We start from the raw sequence: 14,411 nt of genomic DNA on the forward strand, positions 1-14,411 counted from the left end.
AGCTGAGAGAAAGGGACCTGTTTAACCTGGAGAAAAAAGGGAATCCTGGATATGCAGGAATGAACTTGCAGTATGCAATTAGCTAAAGGAAGTTAAAGAGAAGACACAGCCAGTCTGCTTTTGGAGGAGGCCAGTGAGAGAACAAGAAACAACAGGCACAGGTTGCAACTAGAGAAATGTTCCTTGAAGCTGAGGAAAAAAAGTCTTGTCTGGAAGGATATTTCATCATTGAAACAGGTTTCACAGAGAGGCTGGGAAATCCTTATCCTTGGAGATTTTTTCAAATTGAACTGGACAGAGTCCTGGACAACAGAACCTAAACAACACAACCTGTTGAAAACAGCCTTGCTGTGAGTGGGGGCCAAGGTTGGAGCCTGCCAAGGTCCTGTCTCACCTGAGGTGTTATCTGACAGGTATACGGTACCACAGAAGCTACCTGTGCACCTGAACCCTGCCACCGATGCTCCATACGCGATCCTCTCTGCCACACTGGAGCCTCTTCAGACAGATATTTCTGCCCCTTTGCTCCATGAGCCTTTCCTTGGTCTTTGTGTTTTGCAAAGCTGAATCCCCACAGTTCCCATCAGGCCCCAACCCAATGTAAAGCCCTATGTAATAACAACATTTCTTGACCATGATTCACAACAGTAGCTACCACCCAAGTTCTTGGCTCACTGTGTAGCCCAATATCTAATGGTGTTCAGTTCAACCCAATATTATCTGCATCCCCACCCCCTCCCACTCCAGTTTCAGAGCCTGGCCAGCACTGAGCCTGTGCTGTTCCTATTCACAAACCTTAAGCACCCTGGCTGCTGCTTGGAATGGAGAGGGAGCACTTGGAGATGAACTTTTAGTGCTGCAAGCTCTAGGGAAGGCTGAAGTCCTTGCTTGTCTGTCACTGATTTATTGATGCTTCCCGAACTGTGGAATGCCAACCATACATGGAGATCTGCAGAAAGAAAGGATTTGGATTGAAGGAAAGAGAGGTCATTGCAGGCAAATCAGACACAGGCACCAAGAAATTGTTTTGTTTTGTTTTGTTTTCTGTGCTGCTGCAATGAATGTAATAAATGTGCATCTGCTGAGCTGTTTCTACTGACAGAGTTTTCCCTTGTTTCAGACTTGGCCTGAACTCTTCTTAGTAATCCTGATCTGCAGTGATCTGCCCAGCAAGAGTATGTGTGCATATGTATGAGAGAGGGAGAGGCAGTGCTCATTCCCAAAGCAGACATTTTGTTCATCCTCTGCCAGCCATTTTTTGGATCGAGGTATTTTTTTCCTTCATTCTTTTGGGTCATAATGTAAGCATGAATTTGAAAATGATCCATAGAAGTAGGATTTAATGAGCCTGTTGACATAGTAATACACCAAAATGAAAAAAAAAAGCAAAAATCACATACACTTTCTCTAGACCCTCCTCTCTACAAATGTGGGTTCTTTTTTTTATTGAAAGTTAATCTATAGCAAGCAGTAGAGAACAACATGTGTTCATTTCAGAGACTGCAATCTGTAATCGTTCTTTGTGAACCACTCTAACACACATCTTTTGTGCCTTCTTCTTCTCTTCCCTCTCTTGAGATGAAGCAGAGCTCTGGTTCAGCAGCCGGCATCTGTCACTGATTACAGCGGCGTAAGGTTTTACCTCTGAGGAGCAGAGGGGGAGCACACGGGGATCCCCAGCGTGTGTAACTGCACACAACTCTGCTCTGGCACTTCACACACAGTCACTCCTCCCTTCTAGGTTTGCTCTTCCAGACCTCCTCAAATCAGCCCTCTCCTCCATTAGCCCTCTTCACACATCATGCCCATGAGACAGATCCTGTTGATCTGTCCCATCCCAGGACCAGAGCTGAGCAGCACTGACTCGACGGCACATCAGACAAAATGCACTTTGGGTTAATCAGGCTAATCCAGCACTTTGAATCCAGCCTGCTGTGGCATGGCCAAATGCAGCATCCATATTAGGCTCTACAGCAGACATGCTGTCGTTGGATTGAGGTTTCTGAGTCACGCTATTGAAGCCACACTCGTGGCAAAGCATTTTATTAATAACTTTTGTTGCAGAACTTTATCCCAACAGTCTAAAAATGGTACTACTCATAATTGCACTTAGATCTTGAGCATGGGGTTATTTTGTAGTTTATTTATGTCAAGTGGGTTTGGGTTTGGTTTTTTTTTTTTGCCATTTTAAACTTTCTTCACTGTAAGCTGAAGGCTTGCTCCTGCCCTGCTTTAGTTGCTGGAATACAGCTCTGTTTACTGAAGCAGGTTTTTCCCAGATGGGCAGACCTGAGGGTTAGTTCTAGTTCAGGTCTAGGACAAGATGGCTAACAGAAGCCAGATAAGTGGAGACAGCAGGTCACAGACACAGCTGACCAGAGCAGAGACTCTACAGAACTCAAGACACGTTGGTTTGAGTATGGCTGGTGCTGAGGAGGCTGTAAGAAAGAAACAGCTTCTTGCAGCACAGCAGCAGCAGGCTGTGGGTGGCAAAGTCTGTGTAGCACCTTCCTGCACTAAACTTGGACCTAGTCTCTGGAAATCTCTCACATTCCCCTGGCAACGGATTCACTTTCCAAAACAAAATGAACTCAAACAGAATCATTTCCTGTGAATGAAGTCGGGATGGAACATAAAACCCAGGCGGGGAAATATAGATGTGTGACATATTTGAAGCAGCAGAGAGAATGATTTCATCCAGCATCCAGCTGACTGGTAAAGAGTCAGCCGCCCCGAGGAGAAAGCCATTAACACACAAACACATTTTATGCTGGCCAAGGTGAGAAAGGAAGGGCTGTAGGTACTGAGGTGACAGCTACTTTAGGATCAAAGGAGAAGGCTGAGAGGAAACAGTAAAACTAACTTCAGATCTGTGTGGGGGAGGCTGTGTGAACAGAGGGGGAAACTTAATTAAATGTGGCAAACAATGACTATATTTTCTGGGAAAGGAGCAGCAATGATTTCACTTCCAAGATACTACACCTGAGCAAACATTATCCAAAGCTGGCTTCAACTAGGACTTCACTGCCAGTATGGTAATGCAGATCTAACCTTGACTTTGAAGGCTAAGAAAAGTAACTGAGTGGGGAGACTTTAGTTTGCCAGTGGTGCTCAGTATTCCTTCCCTCTCCAGTGGAGTAGCTGGAATGGATAATTGCTGGGCGTGGCAGGAGATGTGGCTGTCTTATTCATGCCAATAATTTCTGACAAGACCTAAAAAAAGAGAAAGAAGGTGGCACCAGTGCTGAGGTGAGTGACCCAGAACTTCTGCCAGGTAAAATTCAGTAGCTAGTACAGCTCAGGGAGAACACAGGAGCATCAACAGCAGAGGGTGGCCTACAGGTCACCAGGTGTGGGCCTCATCATCTTGACAAGTGTCCTGCAAACCATCGAGCCAGGAAGAAACTAGCAGACTTCAGGGGATTTTTTGCACCCAGCTAGTTGCTGGGCTAGGAAGGCAGCAAGACACACTGTGCCCAAGCAAGCTCTACACCAGTGCAGAGAAAGGAATATAAGTACAAGAAAAGAATAGATTGACTAGAATGCCACTGTTGACCTTGAGCATAAAGAAGACATCTTCACAGAGTGAAATCTAGGCTGATTTTCTAAGAATTAATACAGAAGCATAGCAAAAGCCAGGGAAGTTAAAATCCAGAAGTCTTTGGGGAAAAAAAAAAGAAAAAGAGATGTAGAATTATAGGCTAATTAATTCAATTTCAATTACAGGAAAAATTCTGGAATTAGTAATGAAAAAAGCTATTTGTAAGAAACTGGAATGTAATGGGATGAGTAACAACCAATAGTCTGGTCTTGACAAACCCATCTAATTTCCTTTTAAAACAAGCAGACAGACCTCACAGGCCAGTAAGGAGAAGCAGATGTCAGTATCTTGACTCGAGTGGGTCCTTTGACACTGTCTTGCATGAAATTCTCATAAACCAGCAAGGAATGTGTGGTCTATCTACTGCAGAGCAGACACAGCACTGGTACTCAGGAGGCTGGGAGCAGGACTTCACTCTCCACAGACAGGAACCTATTAAACAGAGATGTACAGGTCTCTCTCTGTCTCCAACTCCAGTCTGTTGGTGACTTGGACTGTGGACTAGAAGAAAGATGATTAAATTTGCAGAGTGCTCAAATCTGGAAGGATCTGCAGGGACATCAAAGACAGGATTAGATTTTTTTTAAAAAGCAAACAACAGCCTGACAAATTCAAGAAACCGTCAGGGGGAAAAAAATGAAAGGACGTAGTAGGAATCCATACGAGGGTCCAAACTGAGGAATAACTGACTGCACAAATATGGACATGGAACTACTGGAGCTGAGGTTTAATGCAGATTAAAACCTGAAGTGTTTGTCATCAGTGCCATGCTCTTGGAAAAAGAAAAAAGAAAAAAAAAAGTGGGCTAATTAAATACAATCCAGACAAAACCAGGAAGCATCATCAGAGTCTAGAGAACATGATCTGGGAGGAAAATCTGAAAGTTTTGGTAAAGTTTAGCCTTAAGAAAAGAAGAACTATAACAAGCACAGCAAGTCTTTAAGTTCAAGAAAGACTGCAACAAGTGGAGAAAGACACCAGTCACTTCTACCTGCCCAAAACAGAGAGGTTCAGTAATAATAACAGGCTTAAACTGCAGGAAGAAAGGTTCAAACTTGATGTCACAAAAATGTTAGGGCAAATAGATGGAGGCAAGGCATAAAGTGTCCAGGCATGAAGCCTCCCTAAGGGGAGAGCTTCAAGAATGCTGGGTAGCTGTCAGCAATGACAGCGGTGTCCTGCCTCAGGGGTTTGGAGAGGGAGCAGAGGTTTAGGTTTAGTCTGCATCTCTCCTGGGGGAACTTGACTGAGGGGAAGGGTTGGGAAGGGTCCACTGTACATGGAAGGCCTTGTTAGGAGTATTTACTAGGACAGGAACGGAGGAATACTAGGATGTTTCTCCTTCTTCCTTCCTCAGTTTGCTCCCCAAAACTTCCTTTTCCCTCTGCACAGGACCTGTTTCCACTTACTCCCCTTTCAGTCTCTCGTCTGCAGCAGATGTCACTGAGCTTTCTGCACTTCTGCAGCTGCTGCTGAATGCTTGAGGATCAGGAGGTGTCCATCCAGACCAGCCTTGTCCTGGGAAGGTGAAGGGTGCAAGGCTAGATAGGAGACCACTGAAAAGCCTGGAGGTAGGGCTTGCTGCTCCCAGTGCCACTGGAGAGATGGGGTGAGGAAGCAGCTATGGCTGCTGTAGAAGGAAGCTCCCTGCAGCCAGCATCTCCTGTGGTGACAGGAATGGAGGGACAGGCCTGCAAGAGGTGACACACCAGTGCTTCGCCTTCATGGTCCGTGTCACCACTGGTGCCTGTCTCCTCTGGACTAAGCAAAGAGAATGATGGCAGGTCTGGCACCTGAGCACTGCCTGTGCTGCCTGTGCCTTAGGGCATGTTACACATCCCAGCGTGAGGGGCTTCCCCACAACAGCCAGGACAGCAGATGTCAAGGCCAACCTGCACCTCTAGCCTGATCTCAGCAAGGTTCCTACCCTGGCTACAGGGCAGCAGAGGATGACACTTTGGGACCTCTGAATTGTGCTTCTGTTATTTGGGATCAGAATACAATTGTTCCCCACTCACGTGACGGTATAAACTCAGCGTTTCAGCTGCTAAGTGCCCCCTGAATCACTTGGAACTGCATGTATCTGCTATACACTAGGACCTACAGCACACTCTTAAAAACCCCAACTCCAATAGTGAATTAAAAGCTAGTCCCTTAAATATTTAGCTTTAATAATGACTCTGATGATCAATAGAAAACTTGGAATAAGATTTTCAACTCATGCAAACTGGCTGATTTAGATTTTATTGAAAGTAACAGCGCCACGTCAACAAAGCAACCTGGCCCTATGAGCTCACAAAATCCAATCTAAATCATTTACTTTCAAAGAAAGATTAGTTGTAAGTGTTTTCCTGGCCTTCTGAGTGTTCACAGATTATTTGTTCAATGGCAGTTTCATGTGCATTGCTTATTATTGCTAATAATAATTTTGCATTGCACTAGCAATTCATCAGAAATGCACTTGTTAGTACATCAGCATTCTCTTTCCTCGTGTGTTTTTACTGGCAAAACCCATCTCTGAGGGTTTTCATTCAGCTGAACATTGGTGATATACATAGAAGGACCAGGAGCTGCCATAAGAGCTGCTATGTGCAGCACACTATATTCCTTTGGGTCAAGTCCTCTCCTAGTGTCAATCAGCATTAAAAATAGAGCGAGGCACAGTGTTATCACAGATGTAGAAGACTTGTCAAATAATCTTCGTCCCACACTCCTGCCTTCCAGGCCATGTCCAGAGCACATGGCACAGCCCCTCCTGCTTCACCCTTGGCACCAGCACTGTACACTTTGCTACCACGTGGTTCATGAGCCTCAACTCCTGCCGAGTCCCCATCCCCTTGGCGAGGATGCCCTCCCTGTGTGCCAGGACAAACAAGCACCTTCAGCCAAACCCCAGTGCAGCCAGGGAGAAGTGACAAATGTTTTCTTGGTGGCAGAAGCAGCCCCATTGTCAGAAATCAGAAGAATAATTTCCTGGTTACAGTAGCCTTCAGATACATTGATCCAACTTCAACCCACAAATAAAACAATGGGAGTGATATATTGGCTATTCTGTTTCGGTGACTGAGCACTCGAGAGCAGGAATGCAGCTCCCAGAGGCGCGACACAAGGACTTGAAGAGGTTGGCTGTATTTTCTTCCACTTAAAACTGGGAGAGGTGAATAGCTGGTGAAAGTGGGGAGGAGATTGATGGCTTTGGAAACTGCAAGGCCCTCTTGCTATGTGGGACAGCTTTGGTACAGAGAGTCAGCTTCAAGCCTGACCTTGCCCTCCCTGACCTGTCAGTAACCTCAACCCTGACCTTGGAAGGACCACCCTTCTCCTGGAGGAAGAACAATTTGGGGAATAGTGAGAAAATGTGAGTGGTGATCAGGTTAAGATTATTTTATTTTCCAGGAGAAGACAGGCTGTGAGGCATGCAGAAGCTTGGTGTCCTTCTCATGCTTTGGTATTCAAGGTACAGGAACCTTGTGGTGCTCATACAACATTAACTCCAAACATGGTCTATCTCATTACACTTCTGCATGGAGTGCCTTCCTGTCCGCTCTGCTGAATCCCCATCTTCATTGCATTTTGGATTCCATCACAACAATCAGACCACATCCCTGATGGAATTTGTTGAGTCTCTCCTTCTTCAAAAGTCATCAAGATTCAAACCAGGCTCTTTCCAGACCCAAATATTTCAGCAGCATGAGCCCCAAACCCATCTTGTAGCTCCCTGCTTCCCCCTGCAAGATCACCCCCTTCCCTTGGAGTTGCCTCCCCACTGCTTTCCCTTTCTCCTAACCAGCCATCTTTCACTGTCTTGTGTCTATAAAACACTCAGTACACACGGCAGCCGAGGGGGAGGGACCGAGGGGCTGGTGGAAGCCACTCAGATTTCACATTTATTTAAGAGCCGTGGCTGTGCTTGTTTGATTTATCTTCACACATACGTTTGACAGATATGGTCTCATAAAAACTCCACGGAGTAAAAACAGCAGAAAGGCCTGCAGCCATACTGCGTCAGCATTCCGTCTGGCTCCAGCGCTAAGCACAGATCAAGCTCACTGCAGCTGGCAGCACCCCTCACTTGGGAAACTTTTGAGTTTGCAAAGCCTGAAATGCAGAGTGCTCAAGTGTAGCTGGTCCTGAGTTTCCCAGGTGTCTGGGCAAAAAATGAAAAAGGTCGTGATTTTCTCTTATCTTGAAAAGTCCCGCTGCATTTCACATAAATTGCTTTGTTCAAATAAACTTACATTTAGGTGGCTAATCTCATCCTTTCCCCAAATCCTGTGGGATACAACAGTGTTCAGAATATCTCAAGACAGTTATGGTTTTTATAGCATTTCCAAAAACACCTCTACCAAATTGCAGCAGTTAAGGAGTAAACTTGCTTCACCCTTACCTTGCAAGGGCCTTATAAGCTTGCTCTATTTGTATTACTCCCAACATTCCCTTAAAAAAATGAGGTCTTATTTAATGAGTCAGATTCATACTGTTGTGGTTCTGATAAATACGTTTTCATTGGAGCGGAATTGTAAAATTTGTGCACAAAGCAGCTACTATATAGTTTGGGTTATAGGCTCCAAAAAAGCACAGCCCACTTCAATATATGCATATTTCACAGTGCTTTTTTTAAAGGGGAGCACACCTGAAACTCTCATTCCCAGCATCAGGAGAGGCAAAGTGAAATAGCTGTCAATAAAGTCGCTGGCGTGCTAATGTTGCTCGAAGGTAGGACTCCAGCTGCATTCAGGTGGCTTTTTATTACGCGTATAAATAACAGCCCCGCCACGTCTGGGAGCTGGCAGCACGGTCTGCAAGAAGGAGCTCAGAGCTGAGAGTGAAAGGCCCTGTGTTCCAACCTGCTGCTGTGGTGGCCACTCCGTTTCTTTATACGTTACTCACACATATGAAATAACGTTCCTAATGCTTGTCACACAGAGATAAGACAGATCTTGCTCTGTTAACAAAAGCAAATGTGAAGGCCCATGTAACGGGCCCACAATTATCTTGGCTGGTTAAAACCACTGGATGAGTAGGAGAAATTGTGACTGCTTCTCTGTGGGCAGATATTTGTGGTCCTCTCTCTCATTAGGGATTATTTTTCTCAGCTATAGAAATGTCACCTTTTCTGGTTTAGATAGATAACTAAGGAGTATGCAACAAAGTTTTGGAAACCTCATGTTTTCCTGACTTGGGATAACCTGTTCTGGCTTATGGCTATCTCCTCTATCGCTGATCTCCTAGCTCTGATCCTCTTGGTGCCATATCCACCCAGTTTTCATGGTCACACTGAGCAGCGTCACCCCTTCACCATCCATACATGCAGCTCAGTGCCTGGTAGAGGGTTATTTTCCAAAGGTGAGGGCTTTCAGGCAGTGGTTCCCTCTCTCCTTCAGGACAGTTTTTCCCAGCTATGGAAATGCCATCTTTTCTGTTTTAAGCAAAAAACAAAGGAATTGCAGACACACTGCCTTCAGGACACACTCGCCAGCTCTCCTGTTTTCCAACAGCACTAGTCAAGGACCAGATACTGCTCATTGTGGCCTGGCTTTTTCACTCCCTCTTCCCCTGTTGCTGGCAGATGAAAAATGTAATTCACCTTCATTAGTAACTTCAGGGGACCCAGCCCCAGGGCCAACTTCAGACTTCTCTCTGGAGTCTGAACCATTTGAAGAGACATCATTGGTGGACAATGTATTAATTATAGCGCTTATTGTTGTACACATTGTTACACAGACATGCCACACACCTTGGGCAGTGTCTGGGCTTGGACACTTATCATAGAACCATAGAATTGTTAAGGTTAGAAAACACCTCTAGGATCATGGAATCCATCCATTAACCCAGCACCACCATGTTCACCATTAAACCATGTCCCCAAGTGCCACATCCACAGGGTTTTTGAACACTTCCAGGGACGGTGACTCTGCCCCTTCCCTCGGCAGCCCATTCCAGGGCTAGACAACCCTTTCAGTGAAGAAATTTTTCATCATATCCAATCTAAACCTCTCCTGGTGATTTCCTCTTGTCCTGTTACTTGTTACCTGGGAGAAGAGACTAACCCCCACCTGGCTACAGCCTCCTTTCTGGTAGTTGTAGAGTGTGATAAGGTCCTCCCTGAGCCTCCTCTTGTCCAGGCTAAACACCCCCAGCTCCCTCAGCTGCTCCTCATAAGAACTGTGCTCCAGGCCCCTGTGACAAACCAACAGCGAAGACCTGTGGTCTGACATGATTCCTTTCAGAAACAGGCCAGCCTCGGCCAGAGGCAGGGCAAGACAAGCTCCCTCAGAAGGCTGCAGGCAACATGGAAAGGCAGGTCCCTGGAGTGCACAAAATGAAATTACCATGTGTGAGACCCGGCTATCCCAAGAGGGGTACCATATCTCCTGCATATAAATGCAGGAAAGGAGGGCACCCTCACACTGGTGGCATAGCCACCAACATGCAGCATTTCTATCCCTTCTTTTTTATTGTGTGTAGTTACAGAGCCACAAGGAAGGTACTAACAAGCAGTCAAGGAATTCAGTTGCTGGTTCGCTATGCAGGACTTGGGAGCTGGAGGGCGAAAGTGATGCATGGAAATTAAGTTAATTTTAAACCGCAGGCAAGAGAAGAGACTTGCTAGCAGTTACTTAAGAGAAGCTGCTGACTGTTTAAATACCATTAAGAAGATTAATGTCAGCCCGCAGAACCACTGAAAAATTAAGGCTGAAAGGGACCTTGAAAGGTCAGACCAGTCCATTCCACTAACCCAAGCAGGATCACCTAAACCTCGGACATCCCTGACAGATGTTGCTTAACTTCATCTTAAAGTTCTCCACTCCCTAGGCAGTCTATTCTTTATTATCCCTGTCATTAGAAAGTTTTTCCTAACATCTAAATTGAGCCTTTCCTGCTGTTACTTAAGCCTTCTTTCTTTTTTTTTTTTTCTCCTCTCCTCCATCACAGAGAAGGAGCAATTATTATGCCTTTTAATGTGCTTAAATCTTCAGTTCTCTCCTCCTTTGGGTTAGAGAATTTCAGTTCTTTCAGGCTTCCCTGGTAGGTAATGGTTTCTCCATTTCCGTTTGTTCTCCCTGCTCTCTGCTGGGCTGGATCCAATTACGCCACATCTCCCCTTAACTTATTTTCTATCACCTCAACACCATGACATAGCTGACTTGCATTCAGCTTTTGATCCCTTTTATGAAGAATTGCTACTTAACCCATCACTCCCTCCTCTGTACTCTGGGAGTTCATATTATTGCTCACGTGTATGACCTTCCACTTCTCTGTATTCAACTGCCTCCTGTTTCTTCCAGACCATTTCCCCAGTTTGCCCACACAGCTTTTAAATCTAATCCTGCCCAACATTGCATCTATGGTTTTATTTCATGTGTCAAATGAAAGTCCTTATGTTTGTCCTTTATAATAAAACAAAGCAAAACAATTAAGCCAAACTGGATCAAATGTAGGGTGAAACCCCACTCAAAGCCAGCTTTAACCTGGACAAGAAGGTGCTGGCAGCGGTGCCCTGCATGAGGTTGTTCAAGTAGGTTTGTTCCAAGTGACCTCAGCCACTCCTCATAAGGCTTCCCCTCCAGACCGTTCACCATCCTCGTGGCCCTCCTTTGGAAGTGTTCAAGGCCAGCCTGGACGGGGCTTGGAGCAACCTGGTCTAGTGGAACGTGTCCCTGCCCACGGCAGAGGGTTGGAATGAGATGTTCTTTAAGGTCCTTTCCAACCCAAGCCATTTTGTGATTCCACCAGAGCGTGTTTCCCCAGCTGGTTTCAAGCAGCAAACACCAAACTACTCTGACAGCCACACGATGTTACTGCAGCCAGGCCTCTCCCGCCTCTCCCCTCCACCTCAAACCCCCTTTTTGTGTTGCTGTGTCTCTGTCCCAGCTGTCTCTGACCCACGCGCCCTCACCTTCCCCCTCACCCTCGCCTTCCCACTGGGGAGTCCTGGCCGTCACCCAGGCCCTGTCTGCCAGTGGGATCTTCCCCGGCTTGGGGAAGTGCCACGGGACGGACAAAATTAAATAAAAATAAACGAGGACGGTAAAATCTCTGTTATTTTTGAGGTCAATCGCTGCTATCTTTGAGATAATCCCCACCGCGCCTCCCCGGCTCTGGGCGGCGCGGCCCGCGGCTGCCCCCAGGCGGACAGGAGGTGTCCCGGCTCAGCCGGGGGGCAGAAGGCCCAGATGGCACTCGGGCACAGGGGACAGAGGTGTTACTGTCACCGTCCCGCGGCCACTGCAACCAGTGCCGTGGAGAGGAATGACGGGAACAGGGGTTATCCCAGCAGCATGCTACATCAGGGATGGACAGGGATAGCACAAACTCCCCCACCGCTTTGCCTGTCTGTTCTGCAAGTGAGGGCATTTCATCACCCCTGTCATGGTCCCAAGGCAGGGAAAGGGAAAGGCAGTGAAACAAGCCCCTGTGACCCCGCAGCAGATGCGCAAGAGACAGAACCTGGAACTACCTTTGCTCCGCAGGTGAACTGAAGTCTACCTTAGTGCCATACAGACACCTTCTCTCCCTGCTGCTGCACCCCAGCTCTGAGCAGCATTTTGGCCTTACACATTACTCCAAGCAGGCTGATCTTAGCTCATTTCTGGCTCTCTCTAAACTACCGCACTCAGCAAGCATCCCAGAGCGCCTCACGCCCCTGGCCCCACACTGTGCCCATCCTGCCAGCAAGCACACCTGTGGCTTGGCTGCCATTCCCTGCAGCCTGCAAGGAGCCCACCTGCCTGATAAGGATGTGCTTCCCAGAAGCACCAGCAATTGGCACATGCAGAAGAGGACCTGGACAGGCAGGCTGCACCCCTCCTAATTGACTGAAGGAAGAGGAACACTTGAACTTGCTCCAAAAGGAAGCACAAGCTCCAGCTTCCCCACATTCATTTACTTGCAGAGCTTGCCCAAACCTGCAAGTAGGCACGAGCTTGCAGACAGGCAGCTGGGAGGAAACAGAGTCAGGCCAGTGCAAGTCAGCTGGAGATATTGACCCTCGTGGCAGTTTGGATGCAGACCTTGGGCTCAGCTTGAACATGTTTTTCTTCCCCTTCTCCTCTACCTAGAACTGGCCTTCCCAGCCATTATCTTCTTCAGCATGACTCATTCCAGCTACAGGTCCATTGTATCCTTCAACACTGTCTATCCAGGCCCTGCAAAAATCGCCAAGGCAAACTCCATCAGGCCCCACATCCCTTCCCATTAAGGCAAGTGCTAGGGATCAATAAATATACTATCAAGTATCTCTTTTTGTTTTAAACACACAAAAAAAATCCATGAAATGTTGCAATAGTCCAGTTTATTCCAGGGCAAATGCTTAAGGCCAAGACAATGAGCAAGAATCTCTCAAGAACAACCCTGTGCCCCTCAGCTGATGACAGCATTGAGATATAATAGGTATATCTGTGAGATGCACAGAAAGCTCTGGTGACAAAGCACGATATTGCACAGACAAAAACCAAAACAAGCTTCCTAAACCAAATCTGCTTCCTGATGCAAGCAGACAGAGCAGCCATCACTACATGCATCAAAGCAGTGAGCTTCAACACTGTGAGTTATGAGGAAGGAGTGTTTGCAATCTGCATGGTGATGTGATTGCATAACTGAGAACTCCACTTTCCAAGCCTCTCAGAAATGGGGGTTTTGGTTTGAAGTTTCTCTCTGCTCAGTACATTAAATGAAGTCTGCTCAGCAATGAATGCAAACAGTGCCACAGAACAATGACAACTGCAGGTGCAAAGAAAGAAATGCCAAAGGCGTGATAGTGCTTCAACATTTATTTTTCCCAAGACACATAAAAAGAATAAAACAGTTCTAAAACCCACAAAGCTTTAGAATACTTCACAATACAGAAATACTAACTGTGCTTCCTGCTTAGACTAACCAGCAGGGAGGTCTTTTATTCAGGCCTTTATGTCAGTAGGTGCATAAAGCTGTTTCATTTATTTCAGGTACATAACAAGTGACAGGAGAAATGTATGGTAGAATCGTTCCAGTTTGGTTCAAGTCCAGGAAATTCTCCTGAGAGGGATGCTGTGCTGTTGACTGGAAGCCATATTCAACAGATATTGCTCACACCGTGTACAGATGTCTGCAGTCAGCCAGTCTGCCATGGCCCCTGTGTAACAGCACAGCGGCTGTGCTAGGCAACGGGGCTCCAAAACAACGGGTACACTGGAGGGGGAGAGGGAACAACAAAAGCAGGAAAGCTGACCCAGGATTCTGTTAGAGGGCATGGTGCTCTTCCACCCTTCTCCCAGGCTGCTAAGTGATTTAGCCAAATGCACAGGTTCAAAAGAGCCATCAGCACCACTTAGGAAGGCTAAAAAGCACCAGAACAGCTTCCCTTACTGACACCTTCTCTCTATTGACAGTGTGTCAGCCAAAGGGCTAATGGATATCTGTGTCTGGTCCAAGGTTATGGCTGCATCCTCGTGCAGTAGGACATTTTTTGGCCATCCTGCAGTGTGACAGTAATGCAGTCTCTCAGGCCTCTTCTGCAGCATTTGCATTACAACACAGACCAAACTACTGCCTGCCCCATGCAGTCAACTTCAGTAATGAACACTGCTCCTGATTTTCGGCAACTGAAGTACAAGCCTTAGAACCAGAAACTGCTGTGTCTTTATTCTGGCTACATTAAAGAATGGCTTCAGAAGACCAAAAAGAAGGTATTGCTTCCCCCAGTAGAAAATTTTACTGCTTTGGAAAGAAGAGAACATAAAGAAGAGATAATGTATGTTTTCAGTCTTATATGCATGTTGTCTGTCTTTTTCACCCAGAATTGTCGAAAGCTCTTTTTGGAATAATTCGT

At 46.4% G+C, this 14,411-nt stretch overlaps 1 protein-coding gene across 4 annotated transcripts in view; it reads right to left on the minus strand.

The window, feature by feature from the left end:
• Positions 1 to 742: 742 nt before the first annotated feature.
• Positions 743 to 14,411, minus strand: part of LOC104687075 (protein spire homolog 1-like) — a 30,871-nt gene continuing 17,202 nt past the window's right edge. For 3 of the 4 annotated variants that reach the window (XM_039559210.1, XM_039559205.1, XM_039559199.1), the window contains one exon: positions 12,878 to 13,771. In XM_039559210.1, the coding sequence (XP_039415144.1) occupies positions 13,600 to 13,771 (172 nt within the window). In that variant the 3' untranslated portion in view covers positions 12,878 to 13,599. Of the gene's footprint in view, positions 950 to 12,877; positions 13,772 to 14,411 lie in introns of those variants that run through there. The other variant, XM_039559214.1, reaches the window with a different exon arrangement.

The sequence above is a fragment of the Corvus cornix genome, chromosome 1, assembly GCF_000738735.6.
Source record: "Corvus cornix cornix isolate S_Up_H32 chromosome 1, ASM73873v5, whole genome shotgun sequence".
NCBI classification, from domain to species: Eukaryota; Metazoa; Chordata; class Aves; order Passeriformes; family Corvidae; genus Corvus; species Corvus cornix.